A 22,917-nucleotide genomic window follows, 5' to 3' on the forward strand; every position below is an offset into this window, starting at 1 on the left:
TTTCAAAGTGTGAATCACTAATATCTCATTAATATTGTGTTGGATTTTTAGTCCTATGCACGCACACGGAAATGAAACAAGTACGTAAAGAAACCAAAAATGGGAAGGTCCTATTAAAACCCTGAAAACGAAAACAAAACCGGGAAAATGAGCGTCATTTCCAATATTTTCTGTTTTCAGAACTACACGCTTGCAGCAGAAGCAGCGGCGCGTCCTCTCTTAGAGCCACTAAATCCTTAATTTTCGATCCCAAATATGGACTAGGAATGTCCAGGGTGACGTCTCGTGTCCGGGGAATGCGAGTTTGTAACCGCATTTATTTAACTACGCCTTCCTCGCTCTGAGGTCCTGGTAGGCATTACACAGGAAGAGAGCCGTGTTGGGAAAAAAAGAGACGGGACGCCCTCCTCCTCCTCTTCCTCCTCCTCCTTCTGTTGGCGGATAACGGTGCCCAAGAAGTTATTCAGGACCGACGCGGACAATAGCGCCGAGACCTTCTATCCAGCTGTGATCCACGGTCATCACTACTGATTAATGGTGTCTGCGCTGTGTCACAAAGAGGGAAACAGTCGGCTGAGATCCTATCATGGAGGATTTGGGTGAGTATTACAGCTGCTCTTCGTTTCATGCCTTGTAACTACATGTTGAGATATCTTGAAGGGATCTGTGGGGAAGGGGTGGTGTGCCCAAACAGAGGAAATAAGGTCTCTGTTGATTCTGGCAGTCATAGAGTACAGATCCCTGGCTTACAAGGACATGTAGAAAAGAGGGGCTGTAACATAAGGAGCAATGGAAAGCAGTAGGAAATACCTTTTTAAAAAAATGAGTGGTACAAGTTCCCAGTCAGCAACAGTGAGGAAATTTCTTATAATAACTCATACATGCCAATATTTTAGACGTTTGTAGAGCTGTGTTTTACCTTCATTGTCCAGGGGCACATACCCACAAATACATGCAGGTAACACATGAACCCGTGCACTGCTCTACATCTGCCCGACCTTCACTCGGGTCTTCCTGCACGGCCTGCAAATACAATAAAAAGCTCTGAAAATTAGATTTAAAGGGGTCCAGAGCAGGCATGTCCGTCCATTAACATTAACAAGTTATGGATGGATGGAGTGCCACATAATGTTGAAGAGAGTGTTTTCCATTTTGAAGGAATTGAAGACATGAGAGAAGACAGCATCAGAGAGCATCCCCCCCATTTCTGAATAATACTGGAAGCAAATGTCTTCTTTTCTCTAAAACAACACGATGGGAAGCTGACTCTTTGTGTCAGAAAATAGCTGTGTGTTGGAAAGGCCCTGAAATAGCCCGGGGCAATGCTGCTATTTGTAAAAGCCACAGAGTTCAAGGAAAATAGACATGGCTTTTGCCTCAGCTGCCCATTCTCTCTGGGAGTTTCTTCTGTTTTTTCACCAAGTACGCTTCAAGAGTGGAGCATTTGTGCTTCTCTAGCAACACGAGGAGGGGGAAAAAATGGCATGGTGTACACATCTGGGCACATCTGGATCGGATTGCACACGGTGACACGGAGGTGCTGGGCTTGAGCGCCATGTTTGAGAGTCTTGGCTTGCACTGTCGTCCAACAGTGTTGTAAGTTTATGCATCGGATTTGGCGAGGCTTTCGGCGAGAGAGAGAGACCACTTGTTAGAGAGGCCTACGGCCAAGACAAACAAGTCTGCAGGCCGCTCTAAATATGGTCATAATTCCCATTGAGAGAAGTTCAGCTCCTTATATGTGCTGCTCAGCCTCTTCGAGTATGTGTGTGTGTCTGTGTGTGTGTGAGAGACACACAGCACAGCAGGGAGGTGGAGGGCCAGTAGTATATGCACACGGTTCTCACCGCATGGTCGTACCAGAAGTGTGAATCATCCGGGGTAGAAATGACCACAGCGGTGCGCTCGGGCCGGGCAAACTCAAGTTTTGTGACACATGGCCGAGCAGCGTAGGTTTAGAACATAGCACTTCACCAGATTCTGAATTAGAAATTCATGATTCATAATGTGACGAGCATTGCATAGCTGCTTTAGATGGGAAGTCACCCTGTGACGGTTTCTCCAAAGCCACGAATGAACTCTGACCTGCAGCTCGTAAATCAGCATGCAGAAAATGGACACGTCAAATTTCATCCATTAAATAGGCCGGAATTATCTGGCAGTGTGACTAAATGCTGTTCTTTTTCTACATCAATAACTAAGAAAACCAGTTGTGCAATGCTCGTCTGTCACACTGAGTCACAGCTGCAATACAAGAAAGAGTGTGATAATACTAGATGAAGCAGTTACTCCACATCTGAGGAGTGCCTGAGATGTGTCATCCGTGGCTTTGGGAGGAGGTTTCATGGAAAGACCATTCACCTGCTTCCAAGTAGGAATCAAGACTGGAAAACCTTATTGTTTTCTACAAAGCTCTGACTTGCATGACTCGTAATAATACAGAAGTACCAGAACCCCCCCCAAGAAAGTACTTTTTTTTTTCTTTTAACCAAAATGTAATAGATATTGCATCACTGTAAACTGTTTACTGAAAACATTTGAAGGTCTTTTAAAGAAATTTGGAATTTTAAATATCCACCATCTGTTATCAGGATCCTCAGACCTAATTTACAAGCTTCCAAAGTTTTTTTAGATAAAGTGCTTTCGAACACTTTGCACGCTCTCACGTCGTACACCTGCACATTTCTAACATCTGCTGATGATGTCACAATGATGTTGTTATGGTTACGTTAGCTTGGGCTTTACAAATTGAGGACATTAAGTTTGAGTTCTCAGGCATCCAGGTCCAGAAATTAAAGCAAGTGGACTTTTTACCATCCATCCATTCTTTTCCGATTATCCAGTTCAGAGTCTCGGGGCCCTTTAGCCTCTCCCAGCTGCCACAGGGTGAATGTTTTGCCTCCCCTGTAGCTGTTAAATACCTGGGACTCTCCGTCAGCTCTTGGATGAGAGGCACAACATCTTCACAAACTAAGTCCAGATGCCTTTCTTCAAGCACTCGAGACAGGATGTTTGTCAGCCACATGATTGGATTTGTTTGTACACGGGATCAAAAGTTGGGATATTTTGTTGTCTGGCTTTGGCTCAGGAATTCTATCGATAAGCCTGTTTTCCATTCCTATCATGTTAAAGTGTTAAAATACAGTACAAAAAGCCTCTGTCTGGTAAAAAGTGTCACTCCTGTGTGCTTGACTTCAGTAACCCTGAGGTAACACAAGTCTTCTGCGTCAGTCTGGAACCAGCTTACAACTGGACTGACCTTTCTTATTTATTTTAACTTCTTGGAAAGGAAGGCCAAAATTTTCATTTTGATAATATAAACGTTTAAAAAAAAAGGGACTGGTACCCTTTCAGGACTCACAATAAATGGTTGCTATGTCATTATACATACATGGTAAACCACTGTTACTCATATGAAGTCCTCTTTCATCTTCAGTCTGCTTCGGTTGCTTGTCAGGATAAGTAATGTCACACAGCTGTAGATGCTAACACTTGAGTGAGTTTAGTTTCTGTGCAGCTTCTACTTCAGAGTGAGCGTGTGAGTGTGTGTGGGCGGAGGAGTGGACTCAGATATCAGCTGCCAAACACTCTTCCTCCTCTGCTTCCTTTCCACACTGGCATGTTTAGAATATGAATGCAGGAACGCTTGAGCGTCTGAGCGACCTCACCGTCAGTGGACTATCTCTGAGCTGCGCCGGTTCTGACTGTCCTGTCCTCTGAGTGACGAGCATCCGCCAGCGCTCGCTGTCCTCCGTGTTGTGTCTCGGTGTGTGGGCTGAGTTGCTGCTGCTGTATTGGTCACAAAAGGCTGTCTGTGTCTCCTCAGGAGTGCCTGAGCCGCTTAACTACCCTCTCAGTCCTCGTATTGTTGTGTTTGGTACGTAGCTGCCTGTGCATGCGTTTGTATGTGTTTCGTCTCATCTGTCATTTAACTAAACTTAATACCTTCTTGTCATGCAGCGTAATACTTTGCATGCTTTTTAAATTACTTTCTTAACTTGAATCTCTTGATTGACTTTTAATACTTGGTAAATAAACTTGGCACCATTAGTGACAACCATGAATGTTTGTGACATGAAATGTGGCTTCTGTGGTGCTACAGAAACTTCTCTCTCCCTTCCAGATGCCCTCCTTGCTGATCTGGAGAACACAGGCTCCCCTTTACCTCGGTGTCCCGTCCTGCTCACCTCTGACCCGCCTCAAAATGCCGATCCCACCACCCAGGACCCAGCCCAGAGCCGGCCGCCGCCTCCTGCATACACCCCGCAGCAGGTGGTCAATCCGGGCCACGTTCATACCAGTTTTCTTTCTTCCTGATTATGCAGAGGCTTTGATAAAGTTTGTTTGATCACTCGTCTGTTTTGTCTCTTAGACTGTTTCTTCAGCAATGAAGACTACACAGAACTCCACCCCAGACAAATTATACAGGTAACTCCTTCCTAGATGTCTTTTTCCATTGCTCACAGGATCACCGGCAAATTCATTACTTGTTCTGCTGTTTGTAAACACAAATATCTAAACAGCCAATCACACGGCAGCAACTCAGTGTATTTTGGCATGTAGACATGTTTCCAGCACTTTGTTAAATCTACGCCTCACAGAATTAAAGCAGTTCTGAAGGACCTGAACTAGCGTGAAGTACCTAAAAAAAGAAGAATTAACTGTATGACATGTAATTCTGAGCCAGGTTTAAGGCATCTAAATTTCCTGCTGCTTTTAGCCTTGTTCAAAATACCACAAGCCAACACATCATCATAGTTGTTTTGGCTCTTTCCTCTAAATTGCCCAGCTGAAGGTGATCAGACCTCAGCTTGTGTCCAGATGGCTTGCTACCTGTTTGTTCCATGGTTTTCCTCTCTTGCCACAGCCATCTCGAGGCTCTCTCTACCACATGTGTGGTGTTGCAGATTCCTCAGTTTTCCCTCGATGCCCAGTGTAATGAAATCCAAGGACAGCAGCTTCCCTGCTTTCAGCTATCTGCTCGTACTTAGGGAGCTTCTTCTTAAAGACCCACCAAAGCAATAATCCTGGGCGGGTGTTAGCCTCTAGCATAATGAAACACCCCAAGGACTCTAACACAACAGCAACTGGTTTCCGCCAGTTGGGTGTGATGATCTGATGAAAATGTGTTTGTTCTAATCCACCAGCAGCTGCCGGTCCCAGATGTGCTAGCTGATGGTAATGGCTTCTTTTCCATTGGGTGACCCTCAGGACTTAATCAGGGTGCCTAAAGTGTCCCTCTGTCTCAGGGAAGCAGCTCAGGATGTGCTGCAGAGTTGCACATTTTGAGCACAGCTGGCATGTGAAGTTTTGATGGACTGGGATAGAGTGTTTTACACGGAGAGATGGTGTGTCAGCATGTTGATGTATGAACCCAAACCCTGTTAGGAATCTCATTCATTTTCTTTACATCACTCTTTCCAAAGCAATGTGTGGTTTTTAAGCAAGCGAGAGAAGTCTCCTCCTCGCATAAGGAGTCCAACAACATTGTTTATACTTTTTTTAAAATGCCTTTTATTGTTAATATTATCTGTCTCCCTGCAGCACAGTGTGTAAACCGCGCTCTCCCCGAAGCGCAGATCCTCCTCTGGCCTTCTCTTCCTCCTCGCTGCTGGGGGGAGGTCTGAGTGAACTGGACCATCTGCTACAGGAACTCAACGCCACCCAGTTTAACATCACAGGTTAGCATGTGTGCGTGTGTTTTAAATCCTCGTGTTTAAATCAGATTTCTTATCTATGATCCTGTTTTGTTGTCAGATGAGATCCTGGCTCAGTTCCCTTCTTCTAAGAAAGATGAGAGGGATAATATCAAGGATAAAGCACCAACCTCCTCCTCCAGGTACCAAATCCACAGGGAAATAAGAGAGTATAATCTGTCTGAGTATCACTGTATACGACTGAGGAAGTAGGTCTGTTTTATGCAAACGCACCCCTTTAAAATCTGCTTACATTTAAAAACCTGCAGTATTATTTTTTTATTGCAAGTAAAAATCCATATTTGCACATGTGCGAGTGTGCAGCATTTTAGCATGTTTCTGATCATGTGTGTAATCTGTGGGTTTGATTTCGGTGTTTTAGCTCTGCGAAGCCTTCTGCAACATCGGCCACATTGGAACTGGACAAGTTGATGGCTTCGCTGTCTGACTTCAGAGTCCAGAGCACCGTAAGAGTCACCCACAGCTGCATGAAAATGCTAACCTGTCAACTTTTTACTTGTAAATTCACAGCGGCGCTCACTATATGACTTTTACAGAATGCTAATATTAGTGTTGGATCCCTGTAGAGGTTGAGTTGACTTCATAATGGCTACACTGTTACTGTGCAGCCTGCTGGCCACAGCACATGCCTGCTGGTACAGATCAGTCACCAGATATGGCTTGTGGATGAAAATTAGTCTTGGTCTTAATTTTTCCAGAGTCTAAAATAGCTTCAGATTGTCGGTAGTCATCTTAAAGATCAGCTTAAAGATCAGCTTTTGGAACAGCGTATAATCTGGTTCTCTCCTTTTTGGTGAGTCGGCTTGCGAGCAGAGCAGGCAGTTCTGTCATTATAAGGCTGTTTAGTTTCAGTATGCAGTCCAGCTGTGAGTGATAAACAAGACTGCTGTGGGAACAGAGTCTTAAAAGGGAAACATCTCCACTGCATATCCATGACTAACCAGGCTAAAGTCTCCAGGCAGAGCAGAGAGACATGTGTAGAGCCTTGGCTCAAACTATGTGCAGTATTGTTATGATTTGACTTTTCCTCACATTAGTTTCTTCCAAACAAATTCATTTCCACCATCTGTGGAGTGATGATAAACTCCCAAAGAATTAACATCATAAGGACTCTGTGCTTTGTCTTCTCTCAGCCAGCTGCGCCTGTCACTCCAGCGCCCGTTACAGCATCACCGCAGCAGCCGGCCGCTGCCCCTCCTCAGCCTCCTTCATCAGGAGGCTCACTGGACAGCATGCTGGGGCTCCTCCAATCAGACCTGACCCGACAAGGAGTGCAAACGTCCTCTAAGGGGAACTGCTCAGCCTGCCAAAAGCCGGTTGTCGGACAGGTGAGCAGTCAGAATATATCTGTCAGACATGTGATGAGGAAGACCCTCACTTGAGTTGACCTGGCTGTTTGTGCAGGTGGTGACAGCTCTGGGGAAGGTGTGGCACCCCGAGCACTTCGTGTGCACCGAGTGTGAGACGGAGCTGGGCAGTCGAAACTTCTTCGAGAAGGACGGGCGGCCGTACTGCGAGCCGGACTACTTCACGCTGTTCTCCCCTCACTGCGCGCACTGCAACAAACCCATACTGAACGTGAGCCGCTAAGATGGGAACATGTTTCTGTTACTCAACTCTGGGCTTATTTAAAGAGCTCAGATTGATATCCCAGCCCAGCTAAAGCTCTGTAACTTTCTCTTTTTTTCACTTTAATCGTTGTGTAGAAAATGGTCACGGCTCTGGACAAGAACTGGCACCCAGAGTGTTTCTGCTGTGTGAAGTGCAGCCGCGCCTTTGGAGAGGAAGGTAATGGGTGGTGCTGTTAATTCCTGTCAGGGGTAACAATACATTGCAGTCAGGCCACACTTACATGAAGCCCTTTATACCATACATCCATTAGCATTCAGACAGCATTTTATAATGTTATTGAAAGTTTTATACTATATATATTTCAGGAAATTCCTACCTTTTGCGGTAAATAAAGCACATCTTATCTCATTTATTAAATTATTAGATTATTTTAAACATTACAACCAGTTTCAGAGTTTATAATAACTTACAGTTTGCACTTCGAGACCCTAGAACATTTGATTTTAACCTTACATTAAAAAAGGCTACATCCTGTCTGAATGTTTCATGACTAGTGGGGTCATGACAGATATTCAGACATTTGCACAAATTTACTAATTTTTTGAAAAGATAACAAAGTTGCAGTGTCCATGACTGTAGGCGGCCATGTTTTTGTATCTACGTTCATATCACGTTATATAACTGAAGGGTTTAAGGCCACACCTCTTAATCTTTGAATGCTGGTGTATAACCATGCAGTCTGTCGTTGCAACATTTGTAAAGGAATGCGTCGTTCTAAAGAACTCGTCGAATTCAATTCAATTCAATTCAATTTTATTTATATAGCGCCAAATCACAACATAAGTCGCCTCAAGGCGCTTCATAGATACAGAGAAAAACCCAACAATCATATGACCCCCTATGAGCAAGCACTTTGGCAACAGTGGGAAGGAAAAACTCCCTTTTAACAGGAAGAAACCTCCAGCAGAACCAGGCTCAGGGAGGGGGGTGACTGGTTAGGGTGAGAGAAGGAAGACGGGATAAAGACATGCTGTGGAAGAGAGACAGAGGTTAATAACAGATATAATTCAGTGCAGAGAGGTCTATTAATACATAGTGAGTGAGAAAGGTGACTGGAAAGGAAAAACTCAATGCATCATGGGAATCCCCCGGCAGCCTATGTCTATGCGAATTCAAGAGGTCAGATTGTGAAATTTCCTCCCTCCTCAGATATTCCACCATCGAGTTTACGTGGTGCTTATTTAAAAGTGAAAGTATTTAGGAACCACAGCAGCTCAGCCATGAACTGACAGATCAGGCAAAGTTGCTGAGGAGCAACAAGATCGGCGACGCTCTGCTGTCTCAGTAACTGCAGATTGGAATTAACATCAGCACTGACCCTGTGTGCTGGGAGCTTCATGGCATGGTAGAGTTTTAAAATATATTTGCAGAGACAGGGATGACAGTAGTTTTCAGAAGTATTCCTGAAGCCAAGCAGCAATCTTGTCATTTTTGTAAGGCAGAACTACTTAAGGGTCAGAAGATAACAGCACTTTGTTTTTGAGGTTGCCCACAGAGATTTCTTCTGAGTTTTTTTATTGACATTGTGCAAGTTAACTGATTAAAACCTTATATTCCTTTTAATTTGTAAAAACTTTGGATACATTATTCCGAAATTGTCTGTGCAGGTTCTCAGTGATTTGGTTCATGATAGTGTTAAGAGCTTGAAAATTGGTTTAAATAACCACTTTCAACATCTGACAATTTGTCTTTGTGCTGTTTTCAAATATGAGGTCGAAAACATTAGCAAATCTCTGCATTCCGCTTTTATTTCCAGTTTACACGATTTCCTAACTTTTTTGGGATCGGGGTTATATCGGCAGTTTCACTCTGCCGTGAATTTCGAGGCAAAACACTGAGTCTCTGTATTTCCTTGGCAAGAAAATGGCCAAATTTAAAGCAGCACGAGCTCTGAGATGGAAAAATACAGCCGGCCGTTGTTAGTTCAGATCAATAAAATGTAATGTTGCACAAACCGCAGTCACACAGAGAAGGTTTGGACTGATTTTCCTTTTTAAATCTGTGATATTATACAGTAAATCTGACATTTATCAAAAGAGCTCTTGAGCTGAGTCAAACTGTGGCGATGTCCTCTGCAGGTTTCCATGACCGTGAGGGCCAGCAGTACTGCCAGCAGTGCTTCTTGACTCTGTTTGCTTCCCGCTGTCAAGGCTGCAGCCAGCCCATCCTGGAAAACTACATCTCAGCTCTAAACTCTCTCTGGCACCCACAGTGCTTTGTATGTCGGGTGAGTGTTGCATTTTACTTGATCAAGAGTTGCAGCATTAATTGATGCGTTAGGCTTACGGGTCGTTTCAGGTTAATCTGCTCTGAAAAAGGTCAGAAAGGTTGGAGAACACCATGAGAGTTTATGAGGAGATTAAGAGGAATTTACATCCTTTAATACCAAGGAAGTCCCTTTTCAAAATAAAGTTAAAATACCTTTATTTTCACAGCCAGGTTACGTCTAACCTAGACAATAAAAAGACTATTGGTGATAGAATAGCAGAACACAAATATGCCACATGCACAGGTAAGACATTACCAGGACTTTTATATTAACACTGGCCACATCTGTCTTTTACTGCAAAGATGTGGCAGACGAAGGCGTCTTAATTAAAGGGAAGCTTTTCTGGATTTACAAATAACAGCTTGCTAAATGTCATGGCTTAAACGGTACCTCAGTTTTACTTATTTCTCCTAACCTTTATTTGCCTTTATAAATGCATTTATGTCGTCTATGTTTGCTGCTGCTCTCTGTTCTCCTTCTTGCCTGATTTCAGCTGAATTTGGATGAATGCTTGGAGACTGCTCCTGTTGGTGGAGCATCACTAGAAAAGATTCAGTGTGTTCGTGGTCGTGTGTCGAAACAGGGTTTTGTTTTGTTTTGAGCTTAAACACAACCTTGCTGTGAAAATAAATGCATTTAATGATATATTTCCTGTCCTAGGAGCACCTCAAATAGAAGTGAGTTGATTCAGTGATTCATTTTTTTCTTTGTAAGGCCGATTCTAAATTTCCCAGATTGAACATCTATGAGACCAGTGAGCTCATATTTATCCTTTGAGGAGTCTCCTAACCCACAGCTGACACACTGAATCTGCTCCGTGGCAAATAGATCACGATGGCTGTGCAATGAAACCTCAATGAGGAAGTTCATGCAAAAAAACAAAACACAAATAAGCTGGAATTATGTCATGGGAAAGTTGTCATTTCACATGAAAATGCTGTAATTAGAGTTGCATGAGTCAGCGTTGTGACTAGATCTCGCTGTGTCACTTCCTCTCGTTTCCAGGAGTGCTACAGCCCCTTCGTCAACGGCAGCTTTTTCGAGCACGAGGGCAAGCCGCTGTGCGAGGCCCACTACCACCAGTCCCGCGGCAGCATGTGTCAGGCCTGCCAGCAGCCCATCCTGGGGCGCTGCGTCACCGCAATGGGGGCCAAATTCCACCCGCATCACCTCGTGTGTCACTTCTGCCTGAAGCCGCTGAGCAAAGGCTGCTTCAAGGAGCAGGAGAACAAACCCTACTGCCACCCCTGCTTCATCAAGCTCTTTGGTTGAGGGCCCAGCAGGTCTTCGCCGGCCTGCCCTGAGAAGAAGCCCTAATGTGACTCTCAGTTCTCTCTTTTTTTCATTTTTTTGTTACTGTGGGAGTTAGGGCGGAGCTGGACTCTTTGTAAATTTTGAAGAATATCTGAGTCAGCAGAGAGATGAGGAGGAAGACAGAATCATCCAACCCAAACCAGCCCTATTTTATTTTAACCATGGACTTTCAGTGCGAGGTTACAAACTTTATCACGGCTCAGAAACAAAAACACAGTGTGTTTAAATGAAATGAAAATTACCTTTTGCTACCAGGTGTAAAAAGAAGCATAAATTTATACATCATTTGAGAATTTTTCCTGTTGTGCAAGGAAATCCCCTTTTAATATATTTGCTTTGTATTGCAGAAATTATCCACGTCACTGCAAATGCATTTTTATACCATATGCTGACTGCTACATTTGTTTTTGTTTTTTTCATTATTCATTCACTATTGCGCTGTGCAAAATGCCAAAAATGATTCCAAAGAATAAAATGAAAGCAAACGCGACTTGTTTTTGAGTGTTGATGTTTCTTTAAATTCACATGAGTCAGCTTTAAAAATAAAAAGCTCCTCTGCAGAAAGACATATTTGATCTACTCCACTACTGGCAAGAACCTGGTGACAGTGGGAAGGAAAAACTGCCTCTTAATAGAAGAAACCTCCAGCAGAAGCAGTTGGTTGTGATAAAAGTCTGGTGAGAAAATTTACAAGCATCAAGCATAAGAAGATAAAGATTACTGATAGGTTATACGATTGGATGTTGAAAGGGCAGTTTGATAATTTTATTTTTATTTTTCAGTCATAAGTTTGTGTATGATAAGCAGTTGATTTATACAGAATTACTGTAAGTCATTTGCTGTGCAGGGTGAGACGGTAAATACTTTAGTTTTTGACTCCTTTACAATAAATAGAGGAGAAATATACACTCACCAGCTATTTTATTAAGTACACCTAGCTTTGTGAGATGGCACAATAACCAGCTGGAAGCAGAATGCACAAGATGGTACACTGTGGTGATAAAAGGATGGAGATAGTCAGGAATGGTACTCAGGTGGGCTGTGATGTTTAAACAATGCTCAATTTCTACTGAGACCTAACATGTTCCAAGATATCCACCACAACGTTACAACACCTGCATCACTTATGGAAGGCAGGATGGATCCACGCCTTCATGGTAGTTACACCAAATTCTGACCCTACCATCTGAATGTCACAGCAGAAATTTCACTATGTGTTATACCTGTATAACTATGCATGTGACGAATAAAGAACCTTGAACCTTGAAAGTGAAGCTTCCTGTTCTTAGCTGACCAGACTGGGACCCAGTGTGGTCTTCTGCTGCTAGCCCATCTGTTCACCTGCATACCTTAGTTGCAACAGCTGAACTCTGACATCAAAATAGGCATAAAGTTATTTTCACACAACAAGCGGCTCCTCACTGGATATTTTCTCTTTTTCAAACTGTTTTCTGTGAGCCCTAAAGGTAGTTATGTGGGAAAAACCCAGTAGATCATCAGTTTCTGAAACACCCAGACGAACCCATTATGTTCAAAGTCACTTAAATCGTCTTTCTGATCCTCAGTTTGAGGGTTGAATATGTCTACATTCACAAAAGCATGTTGCCACATGATTGGCTGGATATTTACGTTAATGAGCAGCTGTACAGCTGTGCCTAATAAAATGGACACGGAGTAAATAAACGTTGCAGTCCTTTAAAATGTCTGCTGTGTGTGAGAAACTGTGCAAGGATTTTTTCCCCCTCTTCTTCTGGACCATTAAGAGAAGCGAAGGGCGAATAAACGCTCCGTGTGTGAGGAAAATACTGACTTTGGCCACCAGAGGTCACTATTCGCTCACTGAGGATCGTGTGTAATTAATTGTAAAGTAGTTACAGGCAGGGTTTGAACACAAACGCAGAAAGAAACGAAGAAAAGACGAAAAAATCACCCAGACGACATGTGGGCGGCACGTGGGCGGAGGCGACTTGACAGCTGCTGGGAGCCGCGTGTGACGTGTCCACGCCTACGCGTCACCTCACAGGTGAGCTCGCTTAAAAGTTAATGAGCGTCACGCGCTGTCAAACGAGAGAACGCGGGTAACGCTGCGAAGGTGGTCGCGATCCGTCGACTTCATCAGGAGAGGAAAGAAGTTGTGAAATGAATTATGAGTGACTCAGAGCAGCAACACGTAAGTCTGCTTCAACCTGCTGCTCTTTAATGTGCGTGCTTTAATCAGGCAGCCATCGCATGCCCGGAATGAACAGATGGTGAAAGTTGGATTGAAAACTCCACACGTGTTGTTGCGTGATTTATTTATTTGTTGGCCTATTTGCTGTTTAGAAACACTCTCTTCATTAATAAATCTTAAAAAGCACTCTGTCTCCACGCACCAGGATGTGGTGCAGGTGTGCGAGCCGCAGTGGCCTGAGAATGGAGAGGACTGCAGTGATGGAGAAGGTGGGACGGATATGGACTCGGGGCTTCTGCAGGCCATGGCCGAGGAAGATGAGGAGATAAACGTCCACAACGAGGAGACGTTTGGGATGGGTGTGTAACTTGTGCTTACAGGTGTTCTTCTTTTAAACTTCTTTCCCCCCCCCCCCACGTGTCTGTGTGTTAAACGTGAGCTTTTACTATCAAAAAATAATGTAAGCATCTAGCATGATAATTTGGCTTTCCAACTTAAAACTGAGGCTTAATAATACTAAAAATGTTTATCTTACAGGTCAGATTAAGGTTAAGTGGAAAGAAATTAGTCGTCTTCTTTCAGCTGCTCCTTTAGGTGTCACACCAACCTCCTTCACTACATCCAAAAACCTCTTTTGTTGTTTCTTTCTCGCTCCATCTTCAACATCCAAACCATCTCAGCATCTCCTCTCTGCAACTTTGTCTCCAAACCGCTCAACCTGAGCTGTGAAGATCTTAAAATGTTCAGCTCCAGCTCAGCCTCCTTGATCCCTTTTTATTGTGCACAGTCCTCTTTGACGTAGCTTAAATGCACTTCTTAAATGCACGACGGCTCATAAGGTGCTGCCTTTAGGGTTGAATCGGGCTTTGTTGGGTAATGTGTGCTTTTTTGGCTGCTGTGCTCGAACCCAGGGTTGTGAAACATACGGCCCAGGGGCCTGAATAGACTCCGGTCCAATAAAAGTTGGGGAGCTTTACCTGTTCGCAAACCCTGCCATTTTTACTCATACGATACCTTAGAGTAATAGGCAAGGTTATTATAGTTAAACTGAAAAACGAAACGTGAAAAAACACTTGGTTGATTAAAAGAAAAAAAGGAAAAACTTGACTTTTGGGGCCAAAAGATTTCAGGAAACCTCTGCAGCCTTTAGAGGACTTTTCTGGTTCTGACCACTTAAAAGAAATATGTGAAGTTGCATTTTTGCATCGTTTTTACAGGGTTACTGGGAATCTAACCTGTTAACCTATCAGAAAGCAGAGTTTCCACATCTGTTTCTTTGTTCCCTGCCTGCATGTCTAGATTTGGATGCAAACGGGACCACAGAAGAGTCCAGCAGCAGCCTTCAGTTTGGAGAGGCTCCGCCTTCGCCGCCACCGCCACCACCTGCAACACCTGCAACACCCCCTCCCCCACAGCCCAAACCTCGGTCTCCCCGCAGAGCCCCGTCACCTCCCCGACAGAAGCTGCAGTATTTTCCGTGGGCTTCCTCGAGGCAGCGCGGCAGAAGTAGGGGACAGAGAGCAGCTCTGGGCAGGGGGCAGATGTTTGAAGACCCAGCTGTGATGAGAATAATCGAGGGCCGACCGAGCCTTAAGGTGACAAAGATGAATCTGTGTGTTGTCAGAAAATTGCACTAAAAACGTTAAAATCCTCCGTTTGATCCATTTTTTGCTCTTTTAAGAGTCTTGACAGTGCCATAGTGGACTGCGGGACCACCATGTACCAGCGTCCCTTTGAGGATGATGTAAGTGCCAACTTTTAATCCTTTTACTACACTTTGTTTTTCTTCTGTGGTGCTGATGCTTCCCTTCCATGTTTGTTTTCCATCCTAGATGATGATGCCCTCTTACAGAAAAACCAGAAGAACCTCAGGATCCATACTTGAGGTTATGATCACTTAAGAATGTGTTATACATATAATGACAAGTTCATTGTATTTTTATCTTTGTATCTTCCTGTGTTCTGTAGGACAGTGCTATAGTGTGTGTAATTGGGCACAGAGGTAGAGGTCAGACTCTGAACTCCAACTTTGTTGACTTGCCGTACTCCGCCGGGCCACTTTATGGGGTCAGGCGAGGGGACTCCAGAGGATTGTACTCCAGAAGACAGTTTGGCCATCGAGGACCCACTCAGGTGGGCAACTGGCTTTTTACCACCTGGATATTTGTGTAACTGGATAGATGCTGTTGATGTGTGTCACTGCTTCTAAACAATCGGCTGACTCACTGTAAATTGTGGACTTCTTCCCTTTTTTAAGTTCTACTTTTTTTTTTTTCATGCAGGTGTACCCACCCATAGTACCAAGATCCCCCCTCTTCCCACGTCAGCCACTGACCCCACGCCAGCATTACAATCAGGTTGATTTCAGTATTGCTCACCCCTTCATTTCTGTGTTTTTGTGCAGATCTGATTTGAGCTTGACTTTTATTTTGTACTAAAGCAGACCAGGGCATTCATGTTTCCTCCAACCCACCCCTGCCCCTCGACGCCTCAGACTCCCAAAATGATGCAACTTCGCTTCGGAGCCAACTCACCAAGGCCATCCCCTTTTTACAGCCCCTCTAATCCAGTACAGCCTTTCAGGTGCTTGACGTTAATGTTGCTGAAACAGGTTTGGTCAACAAAATGTATAGTCTGTTAAACTCTGACTATAAATTTTGAGTTCATGAAGTTTGAGATGCAAACGTCTAAGATGAGCATCACGGTGGCTCACTGTTGGGCGTGACCTGGGCGGGGCCCTTTCTGTGTGAGGTTTGCACCAGAGAACATGTTAGTTTAAAGCTGCCTCTCATAGTTTAGGACTCTTTAAAAAAAGAGACTTTTAATCTGTTTAAATAAAAGTTTGAGTATTGTGTGTCATGCATAAATATCAGTGAGTGGTGCTAATGTTTATCTGCAAGGTACAGGCAGATGTTCTTGGATGTATAAGCCTTCTGGAAATGAAAGATGGAGATTTCATATATATAAATGCATCTTCTCTTTATGTGCTCATAACCAAGCACAGTCTGAGATTTCATGCATACTGATGAGACAGTTCTCTAACCAGTAGGTACCCTGGTCCAGCCACGCAGCTCCATCCCCAACACAAACGACTGCTTAGTCAAAAACAGCGGCTATTCCAAAGGTTGGTGCATGGAGTGAAGAGTTTGATCGTGTCGGGTCATTCGCTATACTTACGGCCAAATCTGACCTGCTTATAGAAAGCCAGAGGGCTGGGATCCGTACTGTAACCTTATGACGGCCAAAGAAAAGGAGTGGATCACCCGGCTGCAGATGATCCAGCTGCAAAGTGAGAATCCTTACCTTGAAGACTACTACTATCAGGTAGGAAATAAAAGCTTTGCTCTTTAATTTTTTGATGGGAGAGGGGAAGCGAAGAAGCATTTCATTTTTGATTGCCGGTGAACCTTTAAACTGTTACAGGAGTACTATCGTCGAATAGAATCAAAGATGGCCGAAGAGGAGTTGGGCATCAGGAGCAAGAGGGAGCCACCTAAGCTCACCACGCCTTACGTCAAAAAAACAGACTCCTACACACCGGGTTAGTGAGGCACAGGCTGCGTTTCTCATTGACTGTTGAGATGCTTGTACCAGAATTTGCCCGTGAGAGTAGGAGAGACATGATCTCCACGCTGCTTTGATTTAACAAACATTTTTCCCTCCAGCTGCTGTTGGACTCGTTTGAGTCGGTGAATAGTGCATGCAGGTAGTCCTGCCTTTTTCAATGTTTTTGGAGGTGCACGAGGCCTAAAATGCTTCCATCCTAAAACATTTGTCTCATAGATGCCTTATTTTTGATCCTTCTGAATGCATCTGTTTCTACAGGGGTTGCTCTGCTTATGTGTAAGCGTCTCTTGTTCTTGCAGTGGTGCACATTGAAGGCTCTTTGGGTCAAGTTGCAGTTTCCACGTGTTACTCTCCTCGCCGAGCCATCAGTGCTGTTCATGCAGTCCAGCCTCAGGGTCTGCTTGAGGTGATTGTGTATTTTGGAGGTTCCCTGTGTTTGAGTGTTTTCGGTCTGCCTTTCCTGCTACTGACCTTTATTTCCTCTCATTTAAGGATCAGAAAGACACCAGACTACAGCGATTAGACATCCTTAACAAAATAGAAAAGGTACCTGATTATGACTTGATTTGACACAGCAGTGAGGGTTTTTTTTTTTTCTCTTTTTGCCACCTTGTAAAATGGCTTCTGTCCTGCAGTTGTTCATGGTTCTGTTAGAGGTGGAGGAAACTGAGAGGATGAAAACTCCATTGTTGTCCGAAGCAGAAGAAAGGAGGTTGGTGGAGAAGATTCAGAGGAAAGTGGAGCACATCTACTCCCAGCTGCAGCACCACAATCCCCTGTGAGTCATGCAGTTTGTCATTTAATGCATCCTAACACGAGACTTCATCGTTTTAAACACTTTAAAAAATTTTGATGCAGGGAATCGGAAGGGGACTTCATTCCTTTTCTGCTCGTCTCCAAAGGCAAAAAGCTCGTCGCCCGTCTGCTGCCGTTCTTGAAACACGATTCTGCACTAAAAATCTTGCGTGTTGTCACCACTAACCTACCAACACTGATGAGCAGAGATGCAGACGAGGTAGGGCAGCTTTATAGCTGTGCAAAAGGAAATGTAAGCTGAATGGTCTGCTTAGCAACACCACTTCGTGATATATTTATTTTTGGTTCTTGTTTGGTTTCCTGATGTTACTCAACCTCTACCAGTTACAGCTGGTTTTACAGTCTACACGGACGGGGTGAGATTGAAGAATATATTGAGCCTTGATATATTCCAGTTACAGGAGAGATTTGCAAATGGAAAAAAAACAATTGGTCTTCTACAGGCCTACTTGGCACAGCTCCACCTATAAAAACACAAGGCTGGAGTTATGCACATAAATGACGAACATCAAGTGTCTTTATAAAAATGACTGGGCTAAATCTTGTCTTTTCAGACCCTTCCTGTGCTTTACCCACCTCTTCGAAATGTGATCGGTGGGCTGGCGTTCAGTCAGCTCATTGGCTTCCTCAAAGATCTGACCTCTTTGGAGTCTCTAACGACATACGAGTGTCTTGAGCTGGCATGTCAGAACAAGGTCTGTGCTTTTGTTTTTGTGTTCTGACCTACAAGGCCCTGAAAGTTCAACTTACCCAGGATGACATTCTATTTTCTGGCTTCACTTATCCTGACACAGTGGCTTAACTTAACTAGTTGATAGTTAAGTTAAGCCGCGGTTCATCAGTGGCTATGAGCACATTTACATGAAGCATGGTGTTGTAGCATCTGACCAAGCACAATATCGTTAGTGTATATTTGAGTAAGCGAGGCTAACGGCAGTGAATCCAGGGTTAACCCTGAAGTTGCCTGGATAGTGGTACAGGTCTTTGTTCTTATTGGTGGATTTCTCTTCTCCCTTTCAGTTCGGCCTGTCCTTGCTGTACGCTCTGCTCTCCCAAGGAGAGAAGCTGCTGTCCTCGGGTGTTCCTCTAGAGCCCAGCATCGGGGACTTTGAGACCTGGTGGGAGTCTTTTAGGTTTTAATATCAAATGAAGTGACGGGTCTAAGCTTACTCCTGAGACTGATGTTTTCTCTTTTAGGACTGACATCATATTCCAGGTGGCAGGACAACTATCCCAGTGTTCGCTGGTGGAGCCTCTCCTTCTGCCCTCAAACCTGCTCACTCTCTTCTGCCGTTACCTGGACAAGCGTACGGTGCATCAGCTGAAAAGCAACATGGAGTAGGTTCTTTTTGCTTCAGAGGATGACAATTTAAATTGCTTTAATAGAACTATTGTGGACGTGGATGCAAACATCACTAAATATCTTCATTCAGGTCTGTTACTGGATGCCTGGCTCTTCCATCTTAAGGTGGACAGCGGTGGCTGGTGTTCTATTGATGACCAGGATGCTGTGAGCACTAGAGTGAAAGGAGGCGAGGCACAAACCCCCCTCGGTGCTCATTGAAACGGACGCTATATATGTGTATATTTAATCTCCTTTGACCTTTTTGATTCTTATTCCCTCCCCTCACCCGTTCCCTCACATTTTTTTTTGCACTTGAACGGTTTCCCTGTTTTGTTTTCCTTTTATCTGATCATCTGACTTTCCTCACTTTGGTTTCCAGTAGGTTACATCAGCGTTACAATGAAATCACAACCCTCCCATTTTCCCGATTTAGACCTTAAACCTCTACATTTAGATTCAGTGACTTCTAAATGTGCTGTTTCACACTTGGTGACCAGGGTGTGGATTGTATAGTAGTGTATGATTGTACAGCTGAACCAATATGTTGACCATTTGAAAACCATTTAAGGACGTTGTCGTGGCCCATCAATGTGCCGTGCAGTTTGGGGTTTTGTTGAAGGGCTTGCATTGTTTATACTAGTAATGAATGTAATAGGATACATTTGTAAATTTCTATCTGAAGGTTTATGTTATGAAGAGGGATTTTATTTATTCATTTGGAAACAGGAATAATTTAAACTGCACCTTTGTACAGCACTTGCAATATAAATAAAAAAACTTTGAAATTGCTCAAGTCTGTAGAAATGAAGTGAAATTATTTATTTATTTTTGTGCTCCTTGCAGTCTTAAAGGTTCCTGCTGCTCTCATCAGACCTCATCTTTGTGTTATCTTGGACTTCTTAAATGCTCCCTGGCTATGGTCCACTCATCACAGTGGACTGTCTGCTTCTCTCACCCTACCCTCAGCATCCTCCTGTCACACAAACTCTCTGCATGTCACTTAACTACACCCATGAGTCTGTCTTCCTCTTTTCCTCCTGCCTGGCATCTCTGTGGGTCAGTATGTCCACTTTCCCTCCTGTGGACATGTCCAAACCACCTCAGCCTTACTTTTTTTTGTTTCTTTTCTTCCCAGTGGCACAGTATTCAAACCATACATTGCAGCATGTTTCGTTACACTCTTGTAAAGCTTCTTTCGCTCTTGCTGCGATCATTGTCAGAAATCGCCCCTGGCACGCCTCTTCACTCACTCCACCCTGCCTGCACTCCTTTTCACCTTTCTTGTGCACTGCCTGTTGCTTTGGATGGTTTGTTCCAGGTATTGAATGTCACCCACATTTGCTACTTCTGCTTCCTGCAGCTTTACTGTTACATACTCACATTGGAGATCAGTGTTTGCAAATATCAGCCCAGGGCCATTCCCACATACTCCTGTGTCAGCCTGTCCATCACCATGCATACACGAAGGGGCTCGGAGCCGATTCCTGATGTAATCCAGCCTCATCTGTCACTCCTGACTTCCTCATACCACACAGTTCCTCGCTTAACAGCCTGTCATGTCTTCTGGACAGCCTCTGTACTTTTACATTAACACATTCAAAGTAATTGTAACATCTGCATATTTTATCAAAGGCACTTTTAAAGAATCTGTTTTGTAGCAGCCTGATATGGAAAAATAGCGGATTTATGGAGTGAATTCAAATATATCACCTAAAGAAGTTTTAATAAAAAATTATTTAACAGCAGTGGGAGGAGATTCCCAGGCACAGTGATTGGCTGATTGATGCTGACACCACATCTCAAACTAAGTGATTATAATGTGCATTACACGTTTTGCTGTTATTCCTGGTAATACTGTTTGCAAGTGGTTGCACTAGCTAAGTGCTAGACACAGTTTCCTGGAGGTGGAGGCCTGTTGTATCTATGAAGCGCCTTGAGGCGACTTTTGTTGTGATTTGGCGCTATATAAATAAAATTGAATTGAAATTGTTGACCGAGCACAGGTTTTCTCTAATTTAACTAGGATGGATGGGGGCAGGAAACATGAACGATGACTCACACTACAGCATTTATAGGCTAAGCTAATTTATCTTGCCTTTAGACATTTCTGCTGGCTCGGCATATCGTTGGTGATCTCACTGCCCCGTCCATCTCTACAGTCTTGAGTATGCAGATCACAGAGAAAGCTAAACTATTAAGACTGGCCCTAAAATTACACCTGAAGTGGACTGTTGCATATATTTTTGTTTTTAAACTTTTTAAAAACTGGTTTTCTTCTTTTTTTTTTAAGTGCTTAAGTGTATTTCAAGTATTTCACATTTGATCTTTCCCTTTTTTTTCTTCTTTTTTTTTGCCTGTCCCGTTTGGCTCTTTTGCCATCAGAATTGTTGTCTAGACTTCCGGTTTATGTGACTATGGCGTAGGTCGCACCGAGCGTAGCTCCTGCAGAGTCTAGTTATTATCTATCATTTCCAGGCACATTTTGACGGGTTTTTTCTTTTTGTATAGCTCCGAGACAAGACTGTTTTTGCCTTTTGTGTTTACAATGTCGCGTAAGGTTAATAAGAGCGCAAGTACCTCTCAGCCGAACTTGCGGCCTGCTGCTAACACTGCATCCCCGCCTCGTGGTAAAACTTCGCCACGGCCTGGGTCACCCGACACGCCGCTCGTCGATACGGAAAAATTCACGAAGGCTGAACTCCTCTCTGACCGATACACACTTCAAAATATTAGCCTTTACATCACTTTTGGCTAGACGCTGCATCTTACTCCTTTGGAAATCTTCAAAGCCACCTTCAGTTTCTCTTTGGTTTAGAGATGTGATGTCATCTCTTAAATTGCAAAAGATAGGCCTTGTGGCGAAGGGCAAATACAGAGAATTTTATTCTATCTGGGGCCCCTTCGTGGACTATTGCAAGTCATTAAACGCTCTACCAGCTGATTAATATCATATCTCCCCCCCTTTTTTTTTTTTTTTTTTTTTTTTTTCTTTCCTTTTGGGGTTTGTGTTTGTTTTGGGTTTCTTATTAGGTTTTGTTTTGTTTGTTTACTTAAGCGTGTGTGTGGGTGTGCCTGTGTGTGTGTTATTGTGTCTGTTCATGTAAGAAAAACTAAAAAATGTGTGATGGGAACAGATTGTGTTGTCATTGTAAACTACTGTACACTTGTCTCTCAATAAAAATATAAAAAAAAAAAAAAAAAAAAAATTGTTGTCTAAAGGCAAAGAAAGATGCCCAACGGATTTACTTTACCAAATTGACCATCCCAGCCTTGCCGTAATGGTCCATTTGATTCACCTTTTATTGTTTATTTTATTTTCACTTACTGAATACGGGACAGACTTGACTGGTGGAAAGAAGGGGAGAAAGAAAGAGGGAAAGAGAAACAGCTGAGAAGAGGGACGGGGGAGAAGGGCAAAAGACAAAAACCAACAGAACGAGCAGAGAAAAAAAATGCATATATCAATCACCTGGATCACCTGCTGAGAAAGAAAAAAGAAAGCAAGCAGAAGAGAACAAGAGTAATAGAATAAACAACATCACAATGATATATGGGAATATGACAGTAAATACTAAATATTAAACATTATTGTGCAGCACATAAGATCAACAGAACACAGTGTGCTTTGAGGTAGGAGCCAAAAAGGGTGTAGTTTGTGGGTGTGATCACCCGTGTGTACACCTGTGAGCATGGACGCGCTTGTTTTTTTAAAAGGTTCCTTCATGTAATGATCTGCTAGAGGGTGTGGGGGGGCCACAGCCCCGTCCTCCAGGGCATGAAGCAGGTATGGAGGAGATCAAAACTCCAGACATCCAGAGGCCCCCAGAACACAAGAGACCAAGGAAGACCAACAGAGGGGCAGCCGCGCCACTGTCCCAGAAAGAGCTGAGGAGAGTCCCAGATGAGGGCTCACTCAGCAGCCGCGGAGCAGAAGCCAGGGGGAGTTGCAGTGACGCGCCCGTGAGCTCCGCCGGCAGCCAGCCGTGCCTGAGTGACCGAGCCCCAGGCCGAGAGGCCGGGGGCACCCCACCTCCGAAGTGGCCCGAGCGAGCCCCAGGCTCCAGGCCCCGATAAGCGGCCGCCAAGG

The 22,917-nt window shown here is 43.9% G+C and overlaps 2 protein-coding genes across 5 annotated transcripts; both read left to right on the forward strand.

Moving 5' to 3' along the window:
- The first annotated feature begins 167 nt into the window (after positions 1 to 167).
- LOC102298946 (transforming growth factor beta-1-induced transcript 1 protein) lies at positions 168 to 11,348 on the forward strand. Of its 2 annotated transcripts, XM_005947445.3 has the most exons (12): positions 168 to 599; positions 3,827 to 3,877; positions 4,124 to 4,272; positions 4,373 to 4,428; positions 5,545 to 5,681; positions 5,758 to 5,839; positions 6,079 to 6,163; positions 6,851 to 7,045; positions 7,122 to 7,295; positions 7,424 to 7,505; positions 9,428 to 9,576; positions 10,624 to 11,348. In XM_005947445.3, the coding sequence occupies exons 1-12, from the start codon at positions 587 to 589 to the stop codon at positions 10,888 to 10,890; spliced, it is 1,440 nt and encodes a 479-aa protein (XP_005947507.1). In that variant the 5' UTR covers positions 168 to 586; the 3' UTR covers positions 10,891 to 11,348. The 2 variants fall into 2 exon arrangements, with proteins under 2 accessions (XP_005947507.1, XP_005947508.1); XM_005947446.3 differs by lacking the exon at positions 3,827 to 3,877 and having other exon boundaries at positions 169 to 599.
- Positions 11,349 to 12,247: 899 nt separating this feature from the next.
- On the forward strand, positions 12,248 to 19,637 carry patl2 (PAT1 homolog 2). 3 transcript variants are annotated; one of them, XM_005947447.3, is made up of 19 exons: positions 12,248 to 13,102; positions 13,308 to 13,461; positions 14,402 to 14,697; positions 14,784 to 14,846; positions 14,935 to 14,988; positions 15,071 to 15,235; positions 15,385 to 15,459; positions 15,543 to 15,685; positions 16,149 to 16,226; positions 16,303 to 16,426; positions 16,526 to 16,643; positions 16,969 to 17,075; positions 17,162 to 17,215; positions 17,305 to 17,447; positions 17,528 to 17,684; positions 18,040 to 18,180; positions 18,506 to 18,603; positions 18,683 to 18,823; positions 18,919 to 19,637. In XM_005947447.3, the coding sequence occupies exons 1-19, from the start codon at positions 13,079 to 13,081 to the stop codon at positions 18,950 to 18,952; spliced, it is 2,169 nt and encodes a 722-aa protein (XP_005947509.1). In that variant the 5' UTR covers positions 12,248 to 13,078; the 3' UTR covers positions 18,953 to 19,637. The 3 variants fall into 3 exon arrangements, with proteins under 3 accessions (XP_005947509.1, XP_005947510.1, XP_042070140.1); XM_005947448.3 differs by having other exon boundaries at positions 16,152 to 16,226; XM_042214206.1 differs by having other exon boundaries at positions 15,546 to 15,685.
- Positions 19,638 to 22,917: the final 3,280 nt, after the last annotated feature.

The sequence above is a fragment of the Haplochromis burtoni genome, unplaced genomic scaffold (genome assembly GCF_018398535.1).
Source record: "Haplochromis burtoni strain Fernald_Lab_line unplaced genomic scaffold, NCSU_Asbu1 Contig_531, whole genome shotgun sequence".
Classification (NCBI taxonomy): Eukaryota; Metazoa; Chordata; class Actinopteri; order Cichliformes; family Cichlidae; genus Haplochromis; species Haplochromis burtoni.

What these genes read in the sequence shown, in the direction of transcription:
- LOC102298946 (XM_005947445.3), top strand. An exon ending in GCACCAACCTCCTCCTCCAG is followed by an intron (nt 5,840 to 6,078) that starts GTACCAAATCCA and finishes TCGGTGTTTTAG; the next exon opens with CTCTGCGAAGCCTTCTGCAA. An exon ending in GCAACAAACCCATACTGAAC is followed by an intron (nt 7,296 to 7,423) that starts GTGAGCCGCTAA and finishes ATCGTTGTGTAG; the next exon opens with AAAATGGTCACGGCTCTGGA.
- patl2 (XM_005947447.3), top strand. Translation starts at nt 13,079, where the DNA reads ATGAGTGACTCAGAGCAGCAACAC. An exon ending in CTGCAGCACCACAATCCCCT is followed by an intron (nt 17,448 to 17,527) that starts GTGAGTCATGCA and finishes ATTTTGATGCAG; the next exon opens with GGAATCGGAAGGGGACTTCA. An exon ending in TGAGCAGAGATGCAGACGAG is followed by an intron (nt 17,685 to 18,039) that starts GTAGGGCAGCTT and finishes TTGTCTTTTCAG; the next exon opens with ACCCTTCCTGTGCTTTACCC.